This window comes from Marmota flaviventris, chromosome 14 (assembly GCF_047511675.1).
Source record: "Marmota flaviventris isolate mMarFla1 chromosome 14, mMarFla1.hap1, whole genome shotgun sequence".
Lineage (NCBI taxonomy): Eukaryota > Metazoa > Chordata > Mammalia > Rodentia > Sciuridae > Marmota > Marmota flaviventris.
The window spans coordinates 21733410-21746351 of NC_092511.1; the positions used below are offsets into that span (position 1 = coordinate 21733410).

The 12942-nt window shown below is 45.4% G+C and overlaps 1 protein-coding gene across 1 annotated transcript in view; it reads left to right on the forward strand.

Moving 5' to 3' along the window:
• The window catches only part of Plb1 (phospholipase B1), a 119762-nt gene that overhangs the window by 17637 nt on the left and 89183 nt on the right, over positions 1–12942 (forward strand). Inside the window, exons 2-6 of the mRNA XM_027933380.2 lie at positions 4068–4126; positions 8578–8618; positions 9268–9311; positions 10919–11009; positions 11331–11382. Of these exons, the coding sequence (XP_027789181.2) occupies positions 4068–4126; positions 8578–8618; positions 9268–9311; positions 10919–11009; positions 11331–11382 (287 nt within the window). The remainder of the gene's footprint in view (positions 1–4067; positions 4127–8577; positions 8619–9267; positions 9312–10918; positions 11010–11330; positions 11383–12942) is intronic.

Genomic DNA, 12942 nt, shown 5'->3' on the forward strand with positions numbered 1-12942 from the left:
TGAGTTTGGGCCTCGGCACCACATAAAAACAAATAAATAAAACAAAGGTAATGTGTCCATCTACAACTATAAACATTTTTAAAAAGCTGGCAGGATACAAAATTGTGTGTATGTTGATTAAACTGAATGAAAAGTATGTTTAATAGTGGTCATGAGATTATGAACAGATAGATGAAGTCACATATGAGGCTGAGAGTAAATGCATTTTTAGTAATTTTTTTGTTTTATTTATTTATAGTGCTGTTAATTTGACCACTTATATAGTTAAGCTAAATGTTTTATGGGAAAACAACTTGCACATTTAAAATGAGTCCAATTTATTATACGTAAATTATAATTTGAAAAGTAAACCTAATTTTTACTTTTAATAAAATAAAAAGTTTAAAAAGACTGGCCCAAAGTAAGTGGGACAAGAATCTTCTCCCTTTGCCTCACATTCAACAAGACCCTTGGACACAGCCCCTGTCTGGGTACTTAGTACAGTTGTGTTTGCTAGAAATTTCATGGTTAGCTTTGCTAAGATCATATCACCCTTTGGACTATTCTGGAATGTCCTTTGCCTTCCCTGATTTATCCTGGATCCACAAACAATAACAGTTTGTCCAATATTACCTTCATGGAAAGTTCTGCCTCTTGATAAGGAATCAACGAGGCAATCTGTGATAATGTGCTTGTGCGTGACACAGTGTGATTGCTGACCCCTCTCAGGTAATAAATACCTTTGCATTTCAACTTGGGATACTGCCCTGTAGTTCCCATTAATGGAAGCACAGTGTCTGATGGCAGGAGGAATGGAATTGGGGTTTTCTTAATACAAAGGTCACCATTGAGCTGGGCACATAGTTAGGGCTGGGAGGAAGGGCGTGGAAGACACAAGTATGGGTGGGTGAGTGGGCGTTAATTTCAGCTAAAATATCTGAACTATTTTTGCTGCTTCTTTTTTTTTTTTTTTTTTATTAAAGGGACCACCCAAATCTATTCTTCTCCTGAAGAAAACACATTGGAAGGACAGCAATGGCCCAAGGTGAGGGCTATTCCTGGTGGGAGGTATGTTCCTGGTAGAGGACAAATCCAAGTCTGGGTGCAGGTTAATGGCCTCTTCTTGAGACCTGGAGGGGATGGGCAAGATGAGCTGCTCCCCTAGGACAGTGGCTGACTGGCAGGGCGTAACCATATCTCCTGGAATTTGGGGCTCATCATCCCAGACTGAGTGGGTGATTCCCAGAAGTGTCCACCAAGCGTTATAAATAGACTTGTTATCTCTGTGAGCCTTGAAGCAGATGTTGTGAGTTATCTGAAAGCATCTGGATAAGGTCTTCCCAGAACATCCATAAGATAAGACATGAGAGTAAATGCTGTATTTCTTACTGTAACCAAGAGAAATTCACTGGGTCCTTCTGTGGTCCTGAGATGTGGTCCAGCACTTGATTTACTGCAAACTGACCCCCCTCCCAAGTTGGAGTATTTCCCCTTCTACTCTCAATTTGGGGAGAAAATACACCATCTCCCTTCCCTAAATTTTGTTATTCCCTGAGACGGAAGCTGCTCTGGATTCTTAGCAACACCTGCAGAGGCCCAAGTGGCCTTGAGGATGTGAGTGCTGGTCGCTCTCAGCAGTCCATCTGATGGGGACACAAGAGTCTTCCAGTTTCAGGGCTGGGGATGTGACTCAACCGGTAGCGCGCTCGCCTGGCATGCGTGCGGCCCGGGTTCGATCCTCAGCACCACATACAAACACAACTTTGTGTCCGCCGAAAACTAAAAAATAAAAACATTAAAATAAAAAAAAAAAAAATTCTCTAAAAAAAAGAGTCTTCCAGTTTCAAGTTCATCTAGGTTTCAGCATAAAATGAACATAAGGGCTCATATGGTTTCTTTTGTATAATCACAATAAAAGAGGGAAAGTGATGATAAATAAATTTAAGAAATAATTTTTAAAAATTTAATGTAGGTGTACTGGATTTCTTAATTATGTCTTTTTCATTGTAGTAATGTATACAACATAAAAGTTATTGTTTTAACTCTGAGTGTACCATTCAATTGGATTAAGCACACTCACATTCTTATGTATCCGTTAGCCACTATCCATCTCCAGAACTTCTCCATTAACCCAAGAGCAAAATTTTATTCTTTTTCATTATCTGTTCCCTGCCCCCATCCACCCTACTGTTCTGGAACATCCTTATACGCCACCTACTAAAACATTATCAATAGACACTGTCTCCTCTCACCAGGGCAACCAGGTATGGAGTTAGAAGAATGTGACCATGGGCAGTTGTTGCTTCTGGGTTTTTGAACCTAGATAGAACAAGTGTGCGGTCATTTCTATACAAAGTGTTCCAAACCTGCGCTACTCCCATATAAGGCAGCTGATGTTTCAGATGTTTGATTTCAGTTGCAGACCCTGAAGAATTTACCAATCCTGTGCACCCCAGGTGGATCGAGTGCGTCTTCTAAATCAGGTATGTGCCCATTGGCCACGAGCAGGAAGGGCCCAGCATCTTCTCTTTGATGTGGCTAGCAGAGTCTCCAACCCTACTTTTCTTGTACCTTTTGGACATTTAATTCTCCCTCTTCATCCTCAGTCCCTCATACAATGCCTGTTTCCCCCTCAGCCATTTCTAAGGAGGGACAGAGTCCAACACACACCTCAGGGACAAAAGCAATTCGGGGCCACAGTGCCTTTCTTGGTTGGAACAACTTCTAGGATCTCACCTCCCTGTGGGTAGACAATGTCACGGCAGCTGTGGGTTGGAGCTTTGTCACTCATGTGGCTTCCACATTTTCTGTAATGGAGCCGCAGTGGCCATTCTAGCCATTTCCCCTTATCCTGAGCTAGCTTTGCCTAATACCTGGATATTATTACTGCTGCTCTTGAGCTGGTCTCCTTCTCTGGCTTTACCATGTTAAATGGCTGGCTAAGTTTAATGGCTTTATGTATACTTACACTGTACTGACTTGATCAGCGTTTCCAGTTAAACTTGCTGTTCTCATTATTATGCTGTGTAAAGACCTTGGGTAGAAAAAAAGCAGGTGTGCTTTTTAGGAAATGGCATCTTTAGGAGGTTACATTTAAATACTCCCATAATGCAAGCAGGAAGTTTGGTCAGTGGTTTCTAGGGAGATAGTTTCTAAAAATGCTGGTCACTCAAGTGGGTCGAGGAGGTTCCCGTGGGTATCGTTTACATACAACGTGCATCTGCTCTTTCTGTGTGTTCACAGGCTTTGGGTACTGTTTTAGTCAGCTTTTTCACTGTTGTGACTAATAGACTTGACCAGAACAATTGTAGAGGAGGAAAGTATGTGAGGGCTCACGGTTTCAGAGGTCTCAATCCCTAGGCAGCTGGCTCCTTTCCTCAGGGTTTGAGATGAGGCTGAACATTATGGCAGAAGGAAGCAGCTCACATGATGATCAGGAAGCAGACAGACTCTACTCTCCAGATACAAAATGTACCCCAGGGGCATGCCCCCATTGACCCATCTCCTCCAGCTATACCCTACCTGTCTTCAGCTACCACTCAGTTAATCCCATCTGGAGATTAATTAATTGATTGGGTTAAGGCTTTCGTAATCAAACTATTTCTCTCCTGAACCTTCTTGCATTGTCTCACATATGAGCTTTTGGAGGACACTCACATCTAAACCATAACAAGTATTATTCCAGCCTAAGTTAAGCATTGGGTACTCAGGTGATTTTAATTTTAATCTGCTGCCCTCTTATTAATGGTGGTCCAGAAATGAATACTAAGCCATCGGGTAGAAGGAAGTGAGAGGCAGACAGAAGACCAAGTGAGAGGGGAAAATGGAGATCAGGTATGACCTTCCATGGGACACCTGCTTGGAGAACCCACATCCAGGTAACAGTATGGCATCCAGAGAGAGGAGAGCCTCTCTTCCAACATGGTTCTCAGTACTGCCTGATCTTCAGCTTTCCACTCCTAAAGCAATAGACTGAACCTCAGCAACTGTGCAAGGCTTGTGAGATAAGGGTCTGCTCCCTGCACCCCATGGTCTACATTGTGGGGAATATAGATCTGACCTTGCCATGTGGGTTCTTGTCTTCACAGTCCACTCTCTGAGGCCTTCAGACATTAAACTTGTGGCAACCATTGGCCACCTGGAAACTGTGAGTATTTTAAGTAGCTTGGGGAAGGAGACGGAATTTGATACAGGTAGACTCTGAATGAGCTGCTGGTAATTAGGCAGAATGTTTTATCTGGAGAGAGCATTATATGAAAAGAAGAAATCCTAAAATCCAGGAGGTTCTGAATGTTTTCATAAATTAAACCAAATGAAAGTTTACCTCTACATCAGTGAGGAGAAATCTTTGGAGCTTCTCATTAATAAATTAAATCCATTGATAAATCAAGTATTGCACAAAATTTTAAAGCAACCTTTTAAACTTTATTTTTGTAAGATAAAGAAAACTCCTTGCATGCTTTGTAAGTTAAAAATACATCAACCTTTACCAACTTAAAAATATTTTAGTTACAAGTGGGGTAAACATATACCCATAAAATTAACCATTTTTGACCATTTTAAAGTCTACAGTTTGGTGTGAAAAGTATATTCTCATTACTGTGCAACCAACATCCAGAACGTTTTCATCTTATAAAACTGAAACTCTCCATCCACCAAGGCACAACTCATTCTCCTTTTTCCTCAGCCACTGGCAACCACCATACCTCTTTGCTTCTTTGAGTTCAAGTTCTCTAGAGGGCTCAAATAAGTGGAATCAGACAGTATTTGTCTCATGACTGTCTCATTGCACTCAGCGTAATGTCCTTATGTGCCAGAATCTCTTTCCTTTTTAAATGATGAATGATGTCCCATTGTATGGCTATACCGCATTTTATTTATCTTTTGTTCATCCATTGATGGACAATTGGGTTGCTTCTACCTTCTGACTATTGTGAGCTGCTGTGAACATGGGTGTGCAAATATCTCTTCAAGATCCTGCTCTCAATTCTTTGGGATATATATCCAGAAGTAGAGTCACTAGATCATTTGGTAATTTTTTAAAATTTTTTGAGGACCCGCCATGCTGTTGTTCATAGTGGCTGCACCATTTCACATCTCCACCCACAATGCACAGACTTCCAATTTCTCCACATCCTTAACAATGCATGTTTTCTGATCTGTGTTAGTGTCTGTTTTTTAATGGTAGCCATCCTAATGGGTATGAGGTAGCACCACATTGTGGTTTTGATTGGCATGTCCCTAATAGTTATTAAGCATCTTTTCATGTGCTTGTTGCTCACAAATTCTAGTGTATTTTATATGGTCAAGTAAAGGAGAAAGAAAGGTAATGTGCAAAGAAAGGTCCATCTGGAGAGAAGAAAGCTAGAGAGCAGAGCACCCCAATCCCCTTACACACACAGGCACATCAGTTATGGCTTCCCAAATCCCACCTGCCCTGGTCTTTGCAGGGCTCAGCAGCTGATCAGACACTTCCTTATCAAGCCTCTGCTCTATTTCTGGGCCATCTTACGCCTCCCAAGCCTGAACCAGGACGCTGTCCTCTCTTTTCCAGTTCTTCCTCTCAACTCACCCCCTCAGGTTCTTCCCTGTATCCTTCCCTGTCCCTGTGATACTTTCCTGAACCTCAGCCTCTTCTTCAGGCCTGGCCTCAAGCCACCACTTCCTAGTCAGTGCCAGCAGACCCAATGCCTCCAGAGATTTTAGGTCTGTCCTCCGACCTCATCTTCTTGAATAATCAACCTCTCTGGGACACTGAGCCCTGCTGGGGTTGGCTCCACTTCTTTTTGAAGGCCACCTTTATGTGAGGGGACAGGCTGGGGACAGGCTGCCCAGAACCTTCCCTATTCTTTTGGCAACTCCATGGCATGAACATGGGTGTAGGTATAGCAGGCAGAGGGTGAGGAGGTCCTGGTGTGTGGAGGTGGGGATTAACACCAGGAAATGGCGTTAGGCTAGTGGCATCTGGTGGCTGGAGCTTCCCCATTCTTGCTCTATTCTTTCTATAACTGTGGGGCCCTGTGTGTGTGGAGGGGGATGAAGGGGGGACTCACCACGAGAACAGTGTGAAAGGGGGATGGAAACCAGTGAGGAAAGAGGTCTCATGTCTGGACAGCAAGTTGACTTGGCTAAGCCTGTGTCTCCTGCTGATGTTGACACTACAGAGCCCAGCAGATGTGACCCCACTCACTGGAGGACTCTGGATTCCTCCACCTGGGGCAGAGAAATCTCCACCAAATTAGATTCCTAAAATTCAACCCCTTAGGAACTTCCATCCTCCTGCCCCATGTCTGAAGGCTCCCCAGTTCATGAGTGATTCAGGCCTGGCAGCTCCTGCTGTCACCCCCTCCCCTCCTCCCTGGGGGGCCACAGCAATGGAAAGAAGCTCTGTCTAGATGTTCTCCAGCCCCGGAATCATCAGTCCACGGCCAGGCACCTTGCACCTCGGCCTTTAGGATCCAACCTGAAAGTGAGGTCCCCTGTAGGCCTGCTTCTGTCTGCTCCAAGAGAGGTGTGAACCTCTCTGGGTTTGAGTGCTAAACAGGAAGGGAAAACAGTGGAAGACAATGAATTTAAAAAGGAAAAGAAAAAAAAAAAGCATCTGTAATGCTGATGCTTTTACTTTGAGTTCCTGGAACTTTCGGTGACCAATGTGCAGCCATTTATTTGGGACCATAATCAACACTTTCTAAATTGCTATAGACTCCCCCTTTCCCCACAAAACTTTAAAAATCAGATATGCAAACATTCATAAAATTCATTTCCAAATAATACTTGTGTTACATATTGACTATGAGAAATAATAGGACACATACAGTGTGAAAAAAATAGAACCCTTCACCTCTTATTCCTCTGCCTCACCTCACACGCTCACTCTCTCACATATAGCAATACACAGGGACATAGGTGACATATCAAACCTAAATGAGATCATACTGCAATAGCCTATCTGGGATTTTTTTTTCTAGTTAACTGTCATAGACATTTCCTATTTCGGTGCCAGGAAAGGGGGAAGTTATAATCCACTCTATTGAATTCCTTGAGGAGAGAGCCTGAGTCTTGCCTTGCTCTGTGTCCCTGATGTCACAGTACCTGTCATGAGGCAGATTCCCATAGAACGGGAACGAGGGGATAAAGTGGCTGGCAGTGGAGGAAAGGGAGCAGTGGGAGCTGGAGGGGCTCACCCAGCCCTCCCTGCAGTTACTTCCCACTGAGCTCCCACTCACCTCCTGGCCTTGTCTCTCTTGTTCTCTCACCTTCCTTCTCTGCCTGACCTCTCGGCACCATTGCTGCACCTCTGAGGACAAGATCTGCTCTCCATCTGTTAATTATCCAAAGAAGCAAATTGGGGGGCCCAAGACGTACTGTGCCTTTAATTGGATCAGCTGCCAACTGAAATAAGATGTCAAATAAATGTTCGTGTTTCCAGCTTCTCTTGAAAAACAAGAGCTGGCAGCCGCGGGTCCACATTCCCTCCAGCAACCATCTGCTCAAGCTGGTGGACAGCGTCCCCTCTGGTCAGGCATCCGGTGTCCAAATTGCTCCATCCCAGGAGGCCTGTTCCCTCACTGTCTAACCTGCCATGCTCTTTGTTTACAACCCCTGACTTGCATCGTAGTGTGATTTTTGTTGACCTTGTCACCACTCCCAGAAGACTGACCTTTCCAGGTCCTCTTATTGACAAACAAAGGCCTCTGCCCCCAGTTGTGGTCAGCCTGCCCTCCCTCTGGAGTTGTGACCCAGTTCTGTGGTCTGGCCATGGACTAAGCCAGTGATTAGGATAGCTGGTCTCTGCAAAGTGCCACAGCAGGCTGGGTGCACACAGTGAGCGTGTCACTGTCTACCTATCACCACCTCACCTGACGTCTTGTCTTCAAGGAGTTTTGGGAGAGACGATATGTGTCAGAAACTGGGAAAAATAATACTAATAACAATAACTAATATCTGCCGAGCACTTTCTGTGTCCTGGGCAGAGTTCCAAACATCCTTTGGAGCTTGTAAAGGACATGACTGCCCTCAGGGGTGGGGGTTTGCTGTGGATTCACTTACAGCCCTACATTAGGACTTCTCCAACAGGTAGTGTCCTGTGCTGTCCAGCATTTTACCAAGGGGAAACTCAGAAACTTACTTTGTTCATTTAGAGAATATTTATTTAACAAATATTCGTTGAGTGCTTACCACATACTGAGCACTGTTCTAGGTCCAAGAAATAGAGTCAAGTACAAAACATGAAAGTTCCTGCTCATGGTGCCTGCATTCTAGGGAGACAGATTGTAAGCAAAGTAAATTTTAGATTATGGAGGGTCCCCCATAAAACAACCTTTCCATTCCCTATAGAATGTAATTTGACTGTGCGATGCGTTTAAATCAAAGCTCTGGGGAAAACATTCACCCTTCTGGGGCTCAGAGGCCTGGCAGGCTTGCTGCTGGGGCAGCACCTTTCCCTCCATGCAAAATGAACAGGGGAACTTGGTCCTTCTCTGGATCTGGAGGGTCCCTCTTACTGGCAGGAGGGGTGTTCTGACAGGCAGTGTGGAGTCCTGGGAGAGGCTCTGCCCTCTCCCTCGCTGGTTTGTTAACGCCAAGTGTCTTTTCCAGCTGCCAGACTCCGGGATGGTGGACCTGGAGATCCATGAAAGGTACCTGTCCTGGAGCAGAGTGAGCGGAAAAGCAATCTGAATACACTCTGATCTAATTTTCTTGCTTGATTCATGGGGGGAAACAAGGCCAGAGAGGTCAGGGACCTTGCTCAAGGCCTCCCGAGGAGCAGGGCACAGACAGGGTCCAGAACCAAGTAGCCCAACGTTCCCAGAGCCTGTAAATCCAGGTAGTTCCTCTGGGTTATCAGGGGGAAGCGGGAAAGGCCAAAATGATGGAGCCCCTCTGGGGATGGAACCCAGCGCCTTGTGTATGCTAGGTAGTTGCTCTACCGCTGAGCTCTGTCCCTTGCCTGGAATTCCTGCTTTCTGTCACCAAGGCCTCTCACTCTGCTCTTGAGGAACCATGCAGGAATTGGACCAGGGTCATCTGACACTAGGATCAGCATCCCCTCCTGGCTTTGAGCCAGATTAGAGAGCTGGGAAGGGGGGTCCAGAGGGAGCCGTTTACCCCATTTTAGCTGCTGTGTCACCTTTGAGGTGTGCCTCTGACTCCAGAAAGAATAATTCCAGAAGCAGAGCAAGGCCAGGCCAAAGCTTGTGATGAAGTAGCCCCCCACAGTGGCCAGAGGAAAGGGCTGCGGGCAGTGACAATGCCTTCTGACCCCTGCACACTGGCTTCTGCTTGCAGGACAGAGGAAAGGCCAGACAAGACGTGCATGCAAGTGATGACAGGTGAGTTCTGGTCTTCATGGCAAGATGGTCCCCGTCCCTCGTGACTCAGAGGCAATTTTGTTAAAAAACAGAATGTACTCTGTTGGCCACCTTCTCACCAGGGCCTGGGGATGAGAAGCATTCTGAGAGGGCAGGTAAGGGAGCCTGGGTACGGAAAGTGGCACTCCCTGAATGGAGGGGTGAGAAGTGTGTCCAAGGGTCTCTGCTCAGACAGAAGCCAGGAGACAGTGGCTTAAGATTGAAGGACATGGGAGAGGGGTGACTGGACCAGAGTCCTGAGGTTCCTGCTCCCCTAGGGCTGGCCTCCCGGCTCTCATCTGGTCTAGCCATGCCCTTGCCCACATGGCCATTTTGCAGGTGGGAAAACTGGATTTTTAAGTGGGCTTTCCCAAATGATGTGCTTAGGAAGTGGCAGAGTCCCTGGGAGCCCATGTGGTTCAGTCCCCTAGGTGTGCCCTTTGTTCTGACCCCACTGCCACCAGGGAGCCCTGAGAAAAGCCGGTGAGAACAGACCAGAAACACAACAGAGGAGACAAAACGACTAGAAAATTTATCTGAAAAGTTCTGAGGTCCAATTTGCTCACCAAGAAGAGATATGACACAGATACCTTTAATTTGGGGAGCAGTTCTCTTTCAAAGGCTTATCAGCACCAACTCATGTTTTGTCATTGATCCTTATAGACCATCCTCGTATAAAGGACAAAGTGTTCCCCATACACACCCTCACACGGTCCCTGTTTTCTTGAACTGGGCTCAGAGCTTTCTGATTCCCCACCACGTGTGGGCATGGGCGCTTTTTGCAAACTGGTTTGGGTTAAGGAGAGGAAAATGGAATCACATGGCATTAGGTCTCTGTCCAGTCACAAAGCCAAGTGCCTGGCCTCCTGACTTCCAGCCCAGCTCCCTGCTACCTACAGAGTCGGCTTCCCTTACGGAGAGCCTCTTGCATGCTGCCTTCTGTTTCCTGCTCCTATGAAGCCCCGAGGCACTCCTGGATGGGGGCAAAAAGAAAGGGAGACAGGAAAGTGGGTGCCGACATCTCCTCCATGACACCCTTCCCGCTCTGCCCTCTCCTCTCTCGGGAGCAAGACACAACCGCTCCTGACAACCCTATTTTTAGCAGTCTCCTGGCTGTCAGTTCTGGGATGTGTTTTCTGTGAGTTCCCCAGAGCTTTCCCGCCCTGCTGTCACTCAGGAGGAGGGAGGGGGGCTGGCAGACAGCCCAGACAGCTAAAAGCTTTGGCATCCCAGGGCTCCGGTTCAAATCCCAGCAGCCTCCAGTAGCTGGAAGACCTTGGGTGGCTTGCTTGGTTTCTCTGTCTCAGTTTCCCCCTTGCTAAGTTGGAAGTCGTGTTGCCATGAGTTTGTTCCTGAGGATTGAATGACAGATGCTTAGCACCGGCCTGGCTTGTGCTAGACAGATGTTCGTTCCTAGCTCCATTTACCTCCAGGGCCTGCTACAGGGGGGCCCCACAGCCCAGGGCTGGCTGTGAAGGCTGTGCCCTGTAATAGGGGCAGTGACTCTGGCACCTCACCCCAGGACTCCATAGTCTTTAGAAGTGGCCTCCAGCTGTCCCAGCCAGGACACAAACCGGCTGTCTCTTTAGTCCTTGCAGACATCTTCCGACATTTCAATCCTTCCGTTGTGACGCCTGTGTGTCCTCCTAGAAAGAGCGTTGTCCCCAACAATGATGCTGAGTAAGTTCCCTTTCTATCTCTCCAGGGTGGTGTATTCCTGCTGGTCTGGGGTACGCAGTTGGTAGAATTTGGGAGACAGGCAAAGTCAAAGAGGCTTAAAAAATAGAGGTCATATTAAGTCTAAGTCAACACCCTCCCAGTGCTGAGTTCAGTCTGCCAGGTGGGCCTAATTTTAAAACGCAGGTCAATGTCTGCTCTTCAGAAGCCAGGAGTCCAGCATGACCTCAGGCTCAGAAATTGGCTCCTGAGTTAGGATCAGACTTCCAGACCCTCCAAACAATATTTTACTGATTTTTTTTCTACTTCCCTCCCTCTGCACAGAGACCTGTGGACTCAGGCTAAGGAACTGGTGAGACGGTTGAAAGAGAACCCGGTAAGGTCCCTCTAACTCTGATGTGGTTGGGCTGCCTCTGTCTGCCACAGGCAATGAGACTGATCACAGGAGTAAGGAAGCCCTGGCTCCATCTTGCCATGAGCACAGCAGCCAGTGTGGCCTGGGCTCTTCAAAGGCACGCTTTCCACACTGACTCTCTGAAGGTCACTAGAAACAAGGCCACCTCTCGTGTGCAGAGTGGTTTTCTGTGTAGTGCTGCCAAAAGTTGGCAGATGATTTCTCAAATAGGGAGGCGGTTGGGTTCCAGAGTGAGCCTGGCTTGAGTTCAGATCCTGAACTTTCCACCTGAGGGTCCTGGGTAAGGCACTCAAGCCCCCTAAGCCTCAGTTTCCCTACTTATGAGGAGGGAGTAATAAAAGAGCCTGCTGCATGGGATTTACAGAGGATTAAATGAGGTAGTAGATGTCCCCGGCACCGAGTCAATGCTCAGTAAAAGTTGGTAGCTGTCACTGTCATTACCATTGATTGCTCAAAAACTTGATCTTTTTTTGTGCTGCCTGTATGGGCAAGTATCAAATCAAGGCAAGCCTTGTACCAAGCTGGTTCTAACCAAGCACTGAGCCTGAATTCCTCAGCGCTTTATATATGTTAGAGTTTAGGAATTAAAATGGAGGTCACTCCAAGACACATAGGGACAGCACCCAATGCAGGAGCTATGCCACAAAGAATTCCGCTAATGGTTGAATTCCAGAATTTCAGTAATAATAATCATATAGAATTTTCTGCAAAATATCTGGGAGGTTCTGAATTCAGCGGTATAATTTCACAGATGAGGAAACTGAACTTTCAAGAAGTCATGTGACCAGTTCAGGTTCACACAGATAGTTAGAGCTAAGCTCTAAAATATATAATTCACAGTCTGATGTACCTCAACTACACTGTGTTGTCTCGGAAAAAACAAAAGTTTATTTTTTCTTATACAAGTAACACATAGTCATTAAAGAAAAATCACAAAAAAATATAAACAAGGAAAATTAAAACCGTCCTTAAACTTAATATCCAAAGATAATTACTGTTAATAACCTGGTGTATATTCTCTTCTACATTTTTTTCTAAAGATATCTGTATATCTTTATATATTTTATAAAACCAGGATATTACTAGATGTAGATTTTTTTAACCTATGTTTCTCAATATATATTTTCCCATGACAATAATTATATTTTCCTGCATTGTTTTAATTGCTACATCGTGTTTCATTTTATGAGTCCATAATTTACACAGTGATCCCCTATTTTAGACATTTATTTCCGGTTTTTCATTCCTATGAACAAGGCATCATTGTAGCTAAATCTTTTTTATGTCCTTGTTTCTTTAAAATACATTTTGTGAAATAAAACTATTGGATCAAAAGCCATGCACTTTTTTAAAAAAGTTTTTGATGTTTTGCCAAATTGCCTTCTAGAACAGTTATACCACTTGAGACTCCCACTGTATGTTTCTTTTGACAAAAAAAAAAATCCATAAATATGATTTTAAGGGGGTGGGTGCCTGAAATTGAAAGACATGAAAAGAAATTTCTTTGGGCTTAAGGTCTTA